General features: G+C 44.2%; 1 protein-coding gene across 2 annotated transcripts in view; it reads right to left on the bottom strand.

The window, feature by feature from the left end:
• PDE8A (phosphodiesterase 8A) overlaps positions 1-11,810 on the bottom strand; it is a 128,251-nt gene extending 116,441 nt beyond the window's left edge. The window contains exon 1 of one of the 2 annotated variants that reach the window (XM_084293089.1): positions 10,721-11,810. In XM_084293089.1, the coding sequence (XP_084149215.1) occupies positions 10,721-10,981 (261 nt within the window). In that variant the 5' untranslated portion in view covers positions 10,982-11,810. Of the gene's footprint in view, positions 1-9,587; positions 9,827-10,720 lie in introns of those variants that run through there. The other variant, XM_084293090.1, reaches the window with a different exon arrangement.
• Between the last annotated feature and the right edge of the window lie 1,804 nt (positions 11,811-13,614).

Genomic DNA, 13,614 nt, shown 5'->3' with positions numbered 1-13,614 from the left:
ATTATAAACTAATGCATCATTATTTAGCTTTAGGCACCATGAGTAAAAATGCCCACCAAAATTCCATGTTCAGTATTTTTTACCAAGCCAACAGGTTGATACTACTGCTTGTCCTTCAGAGGCAAACCCTGTCCTTTCCTTTCTCAGCAAAGCCAGGTGTGAGAGCATTAGGTCAGCTTCTGCACTAAGCACTTTCATGAACCTCATGAGTTTGTATCATTATTATTAACAAGGATCGCAAAACCTAAATCTCTCTTCTGCCCTAGAAGCTGGTTCTTGCTACCCAGTCCCAGTGCCAGAGGCAGGGTACTGTGGAAAAGACTACGTGAGCTGCTTGTTGGAGACACCTTGGTTCCCAATAAGCTACTGCTCTAACATGTTCATTTTAACAAACTGTAATAAGCAATAATATTTCAGAAAACATAAATCACTCCTAAAAAAAAAAATGTGTTTACCCCAAAATTAAAGATTCCACACACCAGTAAAGGTAAAATACTAATTAGATTATGCACTGGGGGAATAAAGTATCACTATGAGGTGTAGGGGCTGTGAATGACAGCACCACCGCTTGTGTGACAGATCTTGGCTCCATGGCATTGAGCAGCAAGGAACAAGACTCATCATCTCCAGAACTGGGGACATACGATAACACGGCTCAGTGTCAGCATAAGCAGAACAGCCCTTTTATCTGAAATTCTGCAGAAAACAGATCACTTTGACAGCAAAAGGCAAAAGCAAAACAAATACTAAGTCAATTAAGAGTTGCAGCAGAACCAATGGAAGCATTGATTCTGAGTTTTCAGGACTTACTCTTCCTCTCAGTGCAGTTGATATCAAAACAAAAGCTGTTTGGGTTTGCAAAACCCTCTTTGCCTGGGTTCAGAAACATTTTGTCCCTCTAAAGTATCAATGTACCCCTCAACATTTTTATCCATCTGCAGGATACTCTGCTGCATGTATGAAAAAAAGTAACTAGCTTCTCCAGTCATGAAGATCCTCCTATATCTTCAAAATATAACCCTATATTTGGTTACAATTCATCTCACTTGCAATCTCTTAAATGCTTTTATCAGCTGTCCTTGGTCCCTGCCCACACCAGGATGTGCAGAAACCAATACACACAGGTTCCATGCTGACAGCGTGTTGGTGGTAAGCGTGCATGACCACAGCAGAACGGGGTTTGGAAATCAAAAATTCATTTAAAAAATTCCACCCAAGAGCACAATATTTTTATTGCATTTGTCAACTTAGCAACCAAGTCTTAAGGAGATAAAATGAAGATACCATTATCATACTACTTGCCAAAATTGTGAAAAATGAGAAGTAAATCAGTATGTCCAGACTCAGTCCAGAAGAGGAACAAGAAAAACTCTTCTCATTTTTGTAACTTTAAATAAACTCTTACATCTTTCTCCAAAGCACATTCTGCTGACTGCAGATAGAGACAAAGCACTGTGTTACATGGACACAGTTTGATCTGAGAGCAACTCACGTTCCCGGGTACACAGTGGCCTTGATCCTGCATGACACACAATTAAGATCAAGCATGCAAGCAGAAGCATACAGCGACTCGTCCAAAGAGACGCCCAATATCCGCTGGCAGCCTGGATCTTCTGACCAGGTCAGTACCTGCAGCCGTGGCCACGCCGCTGCATTGGGCTGTCTACAGAATGATCGTCTACAACCAGAAAACACCGAGCACATCCTAACACATCCCAGCGCACTTCAGACGTAACTGGATAACAACACAGGTGCAAAAATAAAGTCTTCTTGTACAAAAATAAAGCCTCCTGAACTCCAACAAATTCAAGGTTTCAACAAATTCAAAGTTTCAGCTTTCACAGCCAGCACTCTAAAGATAAGCAATAGTCTCTCAGACTTGGTTTATGACCTGAAACCATAGCAATTTATATTCTTTCTACATCTACTGCTTGATAACTGCCCCCACTGTTATATGAAGCTGGGGAAAAAAAAAAAAAAAGTATTTGCTATCCCATTACTCCCATCATTAGACAGTTAATAGTATCTGTCATTGGAGGTTTTTTGCATTAGTACAGATTAAACAATCGTAAAACAAGGTACCCAACCATAAGGGCACATACCCTGGTTGCACTTAAGAGAATCCAGGGAAGTTTTACTTACAGACCAGAGACCAAATTCTGGCTGTTCTGAAAATTTTAAGAACTTTGCCAGTAGCTTCAGTATAGCCAGGAACTTGCCTACTGAAGTTATACTGATGCCTTTGTGGAATGACAGAAAACAACTTGTCCGTAGTACAACCATTATTGCCACTATTTTCATTTCCAAATCTTGTCTCCAACAGGGAGCTGTTTTCTACACCACCGAGAGGCAAACAGAGCAGTCCAAGCCCTGCCGCAGGTACGTCCCTCGAACCCACAGAGTTTAAAGGAGCTGAACAACTAACTTTAGTCAGAATTTGACCCTCCAATAAACTTCTTCAGTGTGTGAAAATAGTTCTTGGCTTTGTTTTGAAAAATGAAATAGACATCCTGCCAGCAATCCCAGTGCCATCTACATTTAAGTGTATGGCAGAGCTTCTTTGGGGTCGAGTACCCATGGACATCCCGGTATTGCTCCCCCCCCGAGCTATTTATCGCTAAATTACAGCTAGTGGAAAAGCACAGCTTCATCAGCAGTTAAACTGCAGGAGTGTATGGAGCAAGTCACTTTTGCTTCAAGTTACCAAAGTACTAGGTGTGGTTGTCCTCAACCATTTGTGGAATTTCTCACCAAAGTTTTATTACGAAAAAAAAAAAAGTCTTAAAAACTAAACCAGCAGACAGAGTATTCCAAAAAGACAAAATACACATCTGCAGACTCAGGCTTCAAAGCTGAACACAGATCCTGACCCACCTACCTATCACACAGATACATTTATGCATTTAAAAACTCGGAATTAAAACCACTGTTGCAAAAATAGAGTTCTACACTTCAGCGCCAGCTGAGAAGCAAGCATGGTAATTCAGTACAAATACAGCTTCTATCTGGCAATGCAAATAACAGAATACAGAACACATTAACATCATATTCAGGTTTTTTGTTTGTTTGTTTTTTGTGCGTGTGTGTGTACTATAACTAAAACATAGGTATAGATTTTTTCCAAACAAGATCCATACCAGGAAAGTGTACTTTGCTGAGCACTTAATGAGGCTATTTGTCTGATGAAACTGTATCAGACACACCAGAACCTCAAGCGTAAAGGCAGAAAGCTATGGTAAATAGATAACTTTGAAAATGTGTTGTCTTTTCGTGGCAAGTAAGATGGGGCCTCATAAAATTTCCACTGCATCCCAGTAGGGAGCTAAAGGTCACTGCTAACTCAAAGTTAAGAACAATGGGAAGCAGAGGATGTCATTCTTTCATATTTGCCCAGTGATTCTGTGTTTTCTTTGCATGGATTTACTTAGGAAACTGGGAACTCTACAAACAATGAAAAGATTTCAAGGTTACCATTTTTCCCTTAACAAAGCTGGGTATCAGAAATCTGTTTGTAGACTTATGCAAAATGTTTGTTTTATAAAGAAAAATACTTCTTACTTTGATCTTTCCAAATATAGGAAACATTCATTTTCCCATGAAACTTCAAATTAAAGTGCAAAATAATTCTGCTTTCGCAAAAAGACTGAATTTCCAACAAAGAAACAGATACAATTTCAATCTGTTTGACATTATTTAACAAATGGATTTATATCTATCCTGGTCAGAACAATAGAAATAATGTCCTGGAGATGGTTTTCAATTTCGTTCACCCAGGAATGAAATACTGTCTGATTAACAAGGAGACTCTCTTTACATGAACTAAAACGTGTCACCTTAATTTCTAGAGATCTAATGCTCACAAGTTGGCTATAATGTAATATAGTGACAGAACTGAAAAGCTGTAATTCCCCCTTTTCCAAGCACAGATGGGAACCGTAATTAAGAGTCCCTCATGCTAGCATCAGTCTTTTTCAATAGCAACATTATTTTACCCCAAAACTTCCTTTAATCTTGAATATTCCTTTTCGAGTCAAAGTCATCTTGCCTTGCTAGGACATCTTCTCTCCACATATGTGTGCAGACTATCTTTAAACACATAAAAGACTATCACAAACCATTACAAACTACCTTGTCAGCCACACTCAAAGTGGATATAACTTAATTCAACGCATTTCCATGTCAAAAAAGTAGGTTCCAGCCCTCATCCTTTCTACTGAAACAAAGCCACACACGCGGGAGGTGGTTTATAGGATGCTAAGCTTTTTATATTATGTACAGTGACATATTTACAGATTTTACAAGGAAGAGAAGAAAAGGCCCTGGGAGTTTGATCCAAGGCCAACAGTTCAGCCCATAGGAAAAGGGGATGGTCTGGAAGAATGCACAAATTAGAGACTCCGCTACTTAACTTCACAGTGTATATATCATCATTTCTTACATTTTGGCCTGAACGGGGATTTTAAGAAAGAACCTACGAGGGGCTGGACGTTGAAATCTTTGAAAAACAGAAGACTTTAACCACATCGCCTCCTTGATGGCTCTGAAAGCTTAAAATCTGACTCTGAGCAATCAACCTATTCAGTATGCCATGCACATGAAAGCTATTCAATTTGCATCTTGTCATCCCATGCCAATTTAAATTATGGTTAAATGAAGATACCTAATTATTTTACCCAATGGACTGATAGCAATGAATAGAATGTCACGGGGCCAAGCAAATTCCTAGTGAAACTCCACTGAACTAATCGGTCTCAAATAAAAAACACTGAACACAATTCACACAGAAAATTGTGCTTCGGACATAAAATCACGTTTTATGTGCAATCACGGAAACATTACTAACAATGATTTAGTTCCAGCCACGGCTGGTAAAGCTGTTTACACCGTGGGTATATTATATCCATGCACACCCCCAAAATAGAACACAATGCTAAATTGTTCTCCGAGGTATGCAGGTGCTTGCACTGTCCCCTGACAAAACGATGATTTACGCAAAGCTTATATTGAAACAATTTTACCTTGGGGGCAAATTGCTCATTATCATATTTGCTTTAGGTTTCTTTTACTTTTTGTTGCAAGCTAATCAGAGCTTTAATTGTCCATATCCCTAAATATTTATTTCCTCTTTGAGGACTCATTTGAAAGTCACTTGGCATGTAGCTGCTCAGAAAGTGGAATATTTTCAGTGCATTGTTAGTACTGTTTAAGCCCAATTCTGGAGTCTCTTCTCAAGGTAAAAGCTGAGAGAAGCGAACAGAAGTTCTTACCATAACTAAATAAACCAATAATTTATCACTGCTGGTAGTGGCAACTGTTGGATAGAAAAATGTTAATGGCTGTTAAAAATAATTATCATTCAACCTCTCATTTTCTTAATATGGACATTTGCTTGAAAATGAGAAAAGGATACTAAAATATAATAATATAAGCAAAACAGCATCTAAAAAATATTTTTTCTAAGTTTCAAGTGGACTATGAATACCTTTCTTAATGAAACACTCTTTGTAATCACACAGATTGTAAGCCAATCTAAAATCCTTGAACATGAAGTATCTGCAAGTGGGTGTAACCATTTCACATCTTTCATTTATATTTAGATGCAGCATTTTGGATGCCAAAAACTGAAGTGCTGGCACTTTGAATGGTGAGGTGATGCCAGTACCTTTCACCAGCAGTTCACACCACAGGTAATACTGGGAACAGAGGAAATGGATGGAGAACTTGTATCACCTCCAGTTCTTCTGCATGTCTTACTAGCAAGTAGAGTTTGACAAGTAGAAAATTTCTCTTAATGAACTTGCAGTTTAATCTCAGCAATACAATTAAGGATACAGAGGGTAACACAGTAAGTTAAATAAATAGAACTGGAGAAAAAGGTTTGTTTTCAGTATCTCCTCTACTGACACATTCAGGTGGCAAAAAACGTAAAGCTGAGAAGTCAGCAACTAAGCCTTGCACAGCCAGGCAAGAGACATAAAGCAAGTTCAGATCGGGGCAGTGAAGAACAGCACAAAGGGCAGAGAGAAGACAGCGTTTCGTGTCTAACATGAATTTATAGCTGGAAGGAGTCTCAGTGGAATTTCTACCAACAGTGAGTACTCTAAAAATTCAAGACCTAACCTTGCTCATCTCAGTCACACAAGAAGGTGCCTTCAAATGCAGTGGTACATTTTGCATGAGAGGAACTAAAAAGAAATGGTTTAAAGGTTGAAAACACATCTTAGGCTGTCTTTATAGCATAGCAATCTATATGCTGTGAGTGATTTCCAGTTCTTTTCGAGTTTACATTACAAACAACAGGAAATTAAAAAGATTAAAAAAAAAAAAAAAGGAAAGAAAGAAAAGCCTTAAATATTAACCCAGCATGAATATGGAAAGGTCACATGTTACTCCATCGGTTCGCTCCATACCATTTAAAAATTAGACCCCTCCATCCCCTGGAGAAAAGGGTTCATGCCTTGCAATAAAAGTATATTAAACGTCGGGCTGGAAGTCTCGAGTCATAAGGACTGAGCAAAGTTAGCGTATCTCAGCGTGGGAAGGATCCTCTCAGTGGGAGCAAGGATCTCTGTACGGGAGGGCTGACGTCAGTGGAAGTGGGAGGGAAACGGTGAGGGGAGGTTTGCTGGGGGAATGGCTGAGGGCTGTTTCAGTGGGAACAGGGAGGAATCGAGAGGGCTGGACGGCCTCACTGGAAGTAGGGACAGTACGTGTGGGAGTTTCAAAGGGAGGGAGAGCTGAAGTGTTGCAAGGGGAAGGGATTACCAGACAGGCAGGAAAAGAGCAGACAGTTTAGCAGACTAAATAATGTGCTGTTAAACGCTGAGATGAGATCCATTTCAGCACTGAAGGTAGAAGTTAGCATACGTCCTCCTGTATATACAGGATTATGCAACCATTGGTTTGCAGTGACTGTAAAATTCACAGACAATTTCACAGGTTTTCAATGAAGGAAACTTGCTGGCTGTAACACCATGGATCTAAACTGCTCATCCCATATCGACTGATAAATCAAAAAGCTATTTCAAATTCAGCCCTGCTGGCTTAGCTCTACTTTTAATTTTCAATAAAGGAAGTTTGGATTTACTTTCCGATCCCCTTGCACCCAAACACACACATTTCTGTGTTAAATATACACGACAGGGAGAGTTACACAAGCGAAGAGGAAGGAAATCTCACATACGTAAAAGAATGAGAGGGCAAAATAAATGTGCAATGTATGTGCTGCAGTGCATATCAGTGCAGTATAGAAATGACACACATGCATTGCTCGGACAGCAACCCCTCACGATTACCCACAGCAGTTTTACATAAATGCCCATCAAGTCCTTACACCATGCCAATCCTTATTTATGCTAAATGTTAACCAGAGTTATTACCCTAAAAGAGTATATACAGATTTCTATAAAGCCAAGTACCCTTACTACAAATTCAGCTACTGAAATTTCTGCAGAAGAAAATCATTACTAACCTATATGAAAAGGCTATCACAATTTTGAATCCACTTTCTTGAGACTTTTAGAGCTGAAAAAAATCAGGAAACGTCTCCTTTGCAACAGGACTAATCTAAGTTTTCTTTGATATTTTTAATGTAGCCCTGGATAATCAAACTTCAGTCACTGCTACTGAGTAAGTCTCACTCATCTTCCACTGGGAAAAGGACAGAGTTTAAGCTGTGTAGTCTATCTGTTGAAAATTAAAAGAAGGGTTTTCATGGCTGGTTCCCTATTTAGGTACAGCACTGATTCCAAGCTGCTCATGAATTTTCAAATGAAAGCCACGCATAAAATTACTAATCAAGGAGGGAGATACAGGCGCCATGACCAAACAGATTTATCTCCTCCGTTTATCACGTACTATCACCATACCCATATATACCAGCACTAGGTACTACAGCACTTATCTCTGCACACACGCACTTTCAGGGCTCCTCTGCAAGTTTACCACGGATAAACCAAGCCTTCTCCTTATTCGGAAAGGACAGGTATTTTTTTAGCTACACTTTGTAAATTGGTGCAAATCCCAAAATGCTCACACCACACATCTGGAGAAATGATCCTCTGCCATTCCAACAGCACAAAGACACAATAAGATATAAACATAAAGCCAGAATAAGCCTGGGGGTTAATCAGCGATATATATAAGGCCATTTTACAATTAGCATGGGTTATTTCTGCTTATGACACTGCCTGACTTGAAAATATGTGTGCTATAGCTAACAAATTGATTTGATAAAAGTCACTGTGTTACTCATTACACTGATATTAATAAACTTAATGCTAATGCCAGCTGGAGTGAAAATGTAAGGTTTACAGCCCAGGTTTTTTTCCTAGCTTTCACATAGGACTTTCTTGCCTTTAATCTGTGCATGTATGACAGAAGAATGCATGTGAATTCAATTGCAGTGCCCTGAGACAACAGGAGAATGCCATCCTGGCAGTAAATTGGCTGTGCACACGCGTTCTGACCGCAGCACCAAAGCACAAAAGGTATGCAGCATCTTCTGCTCAGGTGAGGGAATCCCAGGTGCCATAAAGAACAGCCATAGTTAGTGGAAGCACCCAAAGTCATAGGATCTCAGAGTTCTTTCTCAAATCAAAAATCCTTTTAACTCCAAAACTGCCCAGTGTCCTGCCCAATGCTCCTTTTGACAGTGATCTCAGGCTCCGATCCCTTACCTTCAGCATTCTCATTCTTTATTTCTTTCTAAACAACTTCACTGTACCATGACAAGTGTAGCTCTCTCTCCAGCACAATTTCTGAGACAACACAGTTATACTCTAGCACAGGATGAACTGTAATGAACTGTAAATCTGATCATAATATTCACACTAATGCTAAAAGCAGAAAATGAAGCACATTGCTGCTTTGCATCTCTAAAGATAGGATTTTACACATGAAAATCATGTAGATGTGATTTTTCAATCAGATTTTGTACTCGACTGATCACAAAGAGAATTCCATTCTCATTTCTAAAAACCCAGGCAATGTGCTCAGAGTGATGACAAGGGCAGAAAAAGACCTAGTGATAAAAATTAGAACAGCTGCCAATGGGGTTAGAGCATGTTCATGAACCAAAATCAACCGTATAGCACCTGGCCAAATTACCCAAACCGGGTAACAACAATTTTTACGAAGTTCTTGAAATCAAGCAACAAAACTAAGGCTGCTTTCCATGGTTATGCTTCTGGAAACAGTCCTTGGAGTTGTTTGTTTGTTTTCCCCCCCATAAGCAAGCACACAGAAGACGAATTCACACAATATAAACTTTAACAATATTTTGGTTTTAAACTTTGTAATGTACAATTACAATCACAATTAAAAATAAAGCTATTAAAGCAATTGTCAGGATTCTGATGACAACTTAACTTTCCCCACTGCAGTTACCATAAGCACGACTACTGTGCGTGAACAGAGCCGTACAGTTTAGTTTCCTGTACAGTACTAGCACTCAATTTTACGTTACTACAACACCATTGACCTTCATATTCTGACTTAGGTGTTATTAATTCCTCCTTCGACTCACTACATGCAGTGTCTTCTCATTTTTTCTACACCTTTTTTAAACTTCTGTGAACCGTACTTACTAAATCTGGAGGAAAATGGAGAAAATCATCCATAGTACTGAAGAAAATTGCTTCAGGTCAATGTTCTAGAAGCCACCTTAATAAGTGTGTAAAAATCCTCAGAAATCTAAAAACTATTAGTTTCTCTGGATCTGCAAAACACTTGACATTTTGCTAGTTCTTGCCTGCACCTCAAGCCTGTATCTTGTATTTACGGCGTGTGTATCTCAGTCCTTATCACAGTAACCCAGAGCTCATCAGCCATGTTATACAATATCCCCCGAGGTACTGCATTTGAGTTCATTTCTTTTTTTTTTTTTTTTTTTTTTTTTTTTTAATATTTGCAATTATTATTTTTTCAAAATAGAGATAGTTCCCTCCCCCAAGGGAGAAAATATGGAATAATCAAAAACTCGAGCAGTAGGAACTAAAGTATAATGCATAAGCCCGTGACTACATCAATGGAAAGCAAACTGACATACAACTAACACTTAAAAAAATTAATCACAGACTGCAATTTTTTTCAGTATGTGTCCTTCAATTTCACACAGGTCTTGTCTTGTATCTCTACACATAAGTATACACACTGAAACACATGCAAAAAATAAAAAATAATAACAACAAAAAAAAGCAAAAACTATTTGCAGTAACAGACAAGGTCAACAAGTTGTTAATGTAAACCAGCACCCAGAGCAAAATCTGCTGCCCCTCTTCCAACTTTCTGAATGGAAGAGCTACGCAAACTGATCAGCCCACCGAGCGGATCGCTTCAGGCTGCGATCTGCCCGCTTCCACAGAGCCGAGCAGCTCGAGGGTCGCTGGGCAGCCCCCCATGACCGCACAGCCCCCACGGCCAAGCCCACCGCCGCGGGCCCGCTGCGGGCGTCCAGCCCTGCGCCCCTGCCTCCAGCGAGGCCGCTCGCACCGCTCCCCTTCCCAGCCTTCGCCAAAGCCCTTTGGAGGAGCGAAGAGGCTCGGGCACATCCACAAAGTCATCGCATGAGAGGGATTAGTTTATAAACGAAAGTAATAGCTCGAGCCAGGAAAAGCTCCCCCGCAACGCGTTACTTCGGCGGGGGGACTCCTTGGGTTAGACCGCTGCAGCCAACTCGTGTGCTGCGAGAAACGGCGCTCGTGTTTCGCACCCTTTTTACCTTAACACTGGATCTGCTGGTCTGGGTCTCTGCCTCCATGCTCTGGCTGTTCTCCCTCTTGTCTTTCTTAGAGGAATTAGTCCTCACCTTATAAGTGGATGTGTTGGAGGATTTAATGAATAATCCTGGGACGGGGTTGCCTTGCTGCTGCTGAGACATGGTTGTGTTGGTCTGGTGAGGGGAATTGCACTCCTCAGACTCTTTGCTACTGTGATAGACCACTCTGCTGTCAGAGATGTGGATGCTTGGAGCACAGCCCATGCTTTGTGGCCACCTGGGGAATACTTCTAAATTGTATATATATATACGTGCATATATATATCTCTTTCCTTCCCGTTGGTATTTCCCCCTGCTTTGCTTTTTTTTTTTTTTTTTTTTTTTTTTTTGTTAACAGGTTGAATCTTTGTCCTGCGTCTCCGCTACACTCTGAAGCATTGCCATCGGTCCCTCGCACACGACAGGCTCGTGTCTGTCCTCCTCGGCCTCCACGAAGCGGGTCCTTTGGTCGCCCCTTCAGCCAGCGGTGGGCCGGGGGGCTGGAGGGGCGGGTGGGGAGGGGGGGGATGGATCAACAACTGGTCGACTTCATATTTTCACAGGTTAGTGCTGATTTTCCTAAGCCATCTGAGAAGCTTGGGAGGGCTTGCTTTCCTTCGGGGGAAGAAGGAGGAAAAAAAAAAAAAAAAAGGAAAAATAGCCCCGAAAAGCCGCGAAGCAGCCGCACAGCCCCGGTGCTCAGCGCGGCCGGGGGCTCGGTACCACCCCCCCTCCTAGCCCGGGGCTCGGCGCATTCTCCCCGCGGCGCTCCCGGGGGGGGCCGCTCCCCACCTCGTCCTCCGCGCTCGGGGCCGCGCTGCGGGGCTGCTCGGAGGAAAAAAAAAAATAATAATGATAATTAAAAATTAAAAGACACCCCAAAAAAATAAAAATAAAAAATCCCGGCGAGGAGCCCGATCCGCCCCGGCGGCGCTCGTCACGCCGCCTGGGGCACGTCGGCGGGCGGCCGCGGGGGTGACATTGGCGGTCCCGGCGTCCTCAGGCGGCGGCAGCCCCCCCTCAGGCGGCCCGGGCGCTCCCCGGGCGCCGCAGCGGCATGCCGGGCCCCGGCCCCGGGCGGGGCGGCGGCGGCGGCGGGCGGGCGGCGGGGCGGCTCGGAGCGCTGCCCGGGGCCGCGGGACGAGGAGGAGGAGGAGGAGGAGGCGGCGGCGGCGAGGCTGGCGGAGGCATCAAAGGGCCTCCATGGTGGGGGCAGTGTGTGGCCGGAGGGGTGATGCGGGACGGCCAGAGAATGATGATGACGACGATGATGATGATAAAAAGATTAAAAAAAAAAAAAAAAGGCGAAAGGCGAGAGAAGCGGCAGGAAAACGATCCTAGCGTCCCGGCTCGGCGGAGAGGCTTGCGGCGGCGAGGGCTCCCGTTCGCAGGGCCGTGGCGGCGGCGCGCCGTGCAGCGGGGAAGTGCCGGTGCTCGGTGCTCGCAGCTCCGCTCCGCGCCCGCCTCTCTGCACCGGGCGGCGGCGGCCCCGGCCCCCTCCCTCCCTCCCCTCCCCGCCGCCCCCCGCCCCTCCCCTCCTCTCCCGCTCCCCCCCCCCGCCCGCGCGGCCCCGGCGCTTGACAGCGTTGGAGCCAATGACAGCCGCCGGCGGCGCTGACCTCCGGCCCGCGCTGGCGTCAATGCAAATCAGCCGCCCCGCGCCAATGGCGGCCCGCGCCGCCCGCCAGAGCCGGCTTCAAACCGCCGCCTGCGCGCTCACGGCGCCCGCTGAGGGCTCCGCTCGCGCTCCCCCTGAGGGGAGCCGGGGAAAGGCCGAGCCCCAGCGCTGCCCCCTCGGCTGTGGCCCCGTGCGGTTACTCGGAAATGGGTTTGGGGGTGAAGGTGCTGCGGGTCCAGGCAGACCCCGGGACTTGGATACCGAGCTGCAGACCGGCTTGGTCGGCAGCACGCGCAGAAATCAGGCTTGTTCTGCCGGTGAGACCCGACGTGCCTCAGCTTAGGACACAACGCACGGCACGGACCCCACTTTAACGCACCTCAAGAGGAGCGGAGTGCTTGAGGCGGTGCCAAGGCCATGCCCAGCACAGGGCTGGGGGCACCCCTGACACTGCCCACAGTACGAACACAGGCGCAGTGGCAGTTCCCAACACAAACACAGAGCCCACGCTGTGCTGATTCCACACGTGCCCTCCGTCCTGGTTATGGCACCCAGGCTCACCGAGGTACTTAAACAGACCACTCACTGTCACCCAGCAAGCAACAGCAGTTTAGGGAGGGACAGATCAAACTTTAGCTTTAGGACCACAGAAAACACTAAATCTCAGAGAGATGGCTTCTGTCAATAAGTTCCCATGCCTCAGGAGAGAAGATAAGGTGTTACGGGGAAAACTATTCAAGTTCCTCCAAGTGCACATCACGAAGGGCTCTGTGCCCCCATCAGTCACGGTGTTTCAGAAGCAGCCAGTTCAGAGCGCCCTTGTGTGCGTTCGGAACAGCTGGCCTCTGAGCATTACCTCAGCTACATGGGAAATGCCATCAGGTCGTGATTAAAAGGCAGATAGGCAGATAAGCGAGGACTGCGTCAGCAAAAAGCAGCTCTCCATTCATATAGGTCAAAGCATCGGCTGGTGCAGATGGCAGCACCCTGTAAGGCCAGGAGATGCAAAGCCAGCAGGCAGCGCTTTTGAGAAATGTGTTTTTTCAGGACAACCACAGTACTTGCACTGTCAAAATGCTTTTATTTACTTCTAGTAATTGCTAGGGTTAAAGGCTGGAAAATGAAGCCTTCCTGTCCCTGGTCTCCCTGCTACTGTGCAGTTTCAAACATAAGCAACAGTCACATAAACTTCATCCACCCCATTAATTTAGCTGCTTCATATCGCCTGTCAGTACTAGCA

This window comes from Netta rufina (genome assembly GCF_964035555.1).
Source record: "Netta rufina genome assembly, chromosome: 11".
Lineage (NCBI taxonomy): Eukaryota > Metazoa > Chordata > Aves > Anseriformes > Anatidae > Netta > Netta rufina.
The sequence above is the reverse complement of the archived record's forward strand: the minus strand, read 5'-3'. Positions and strand labels throughout refer to the sequence as shown.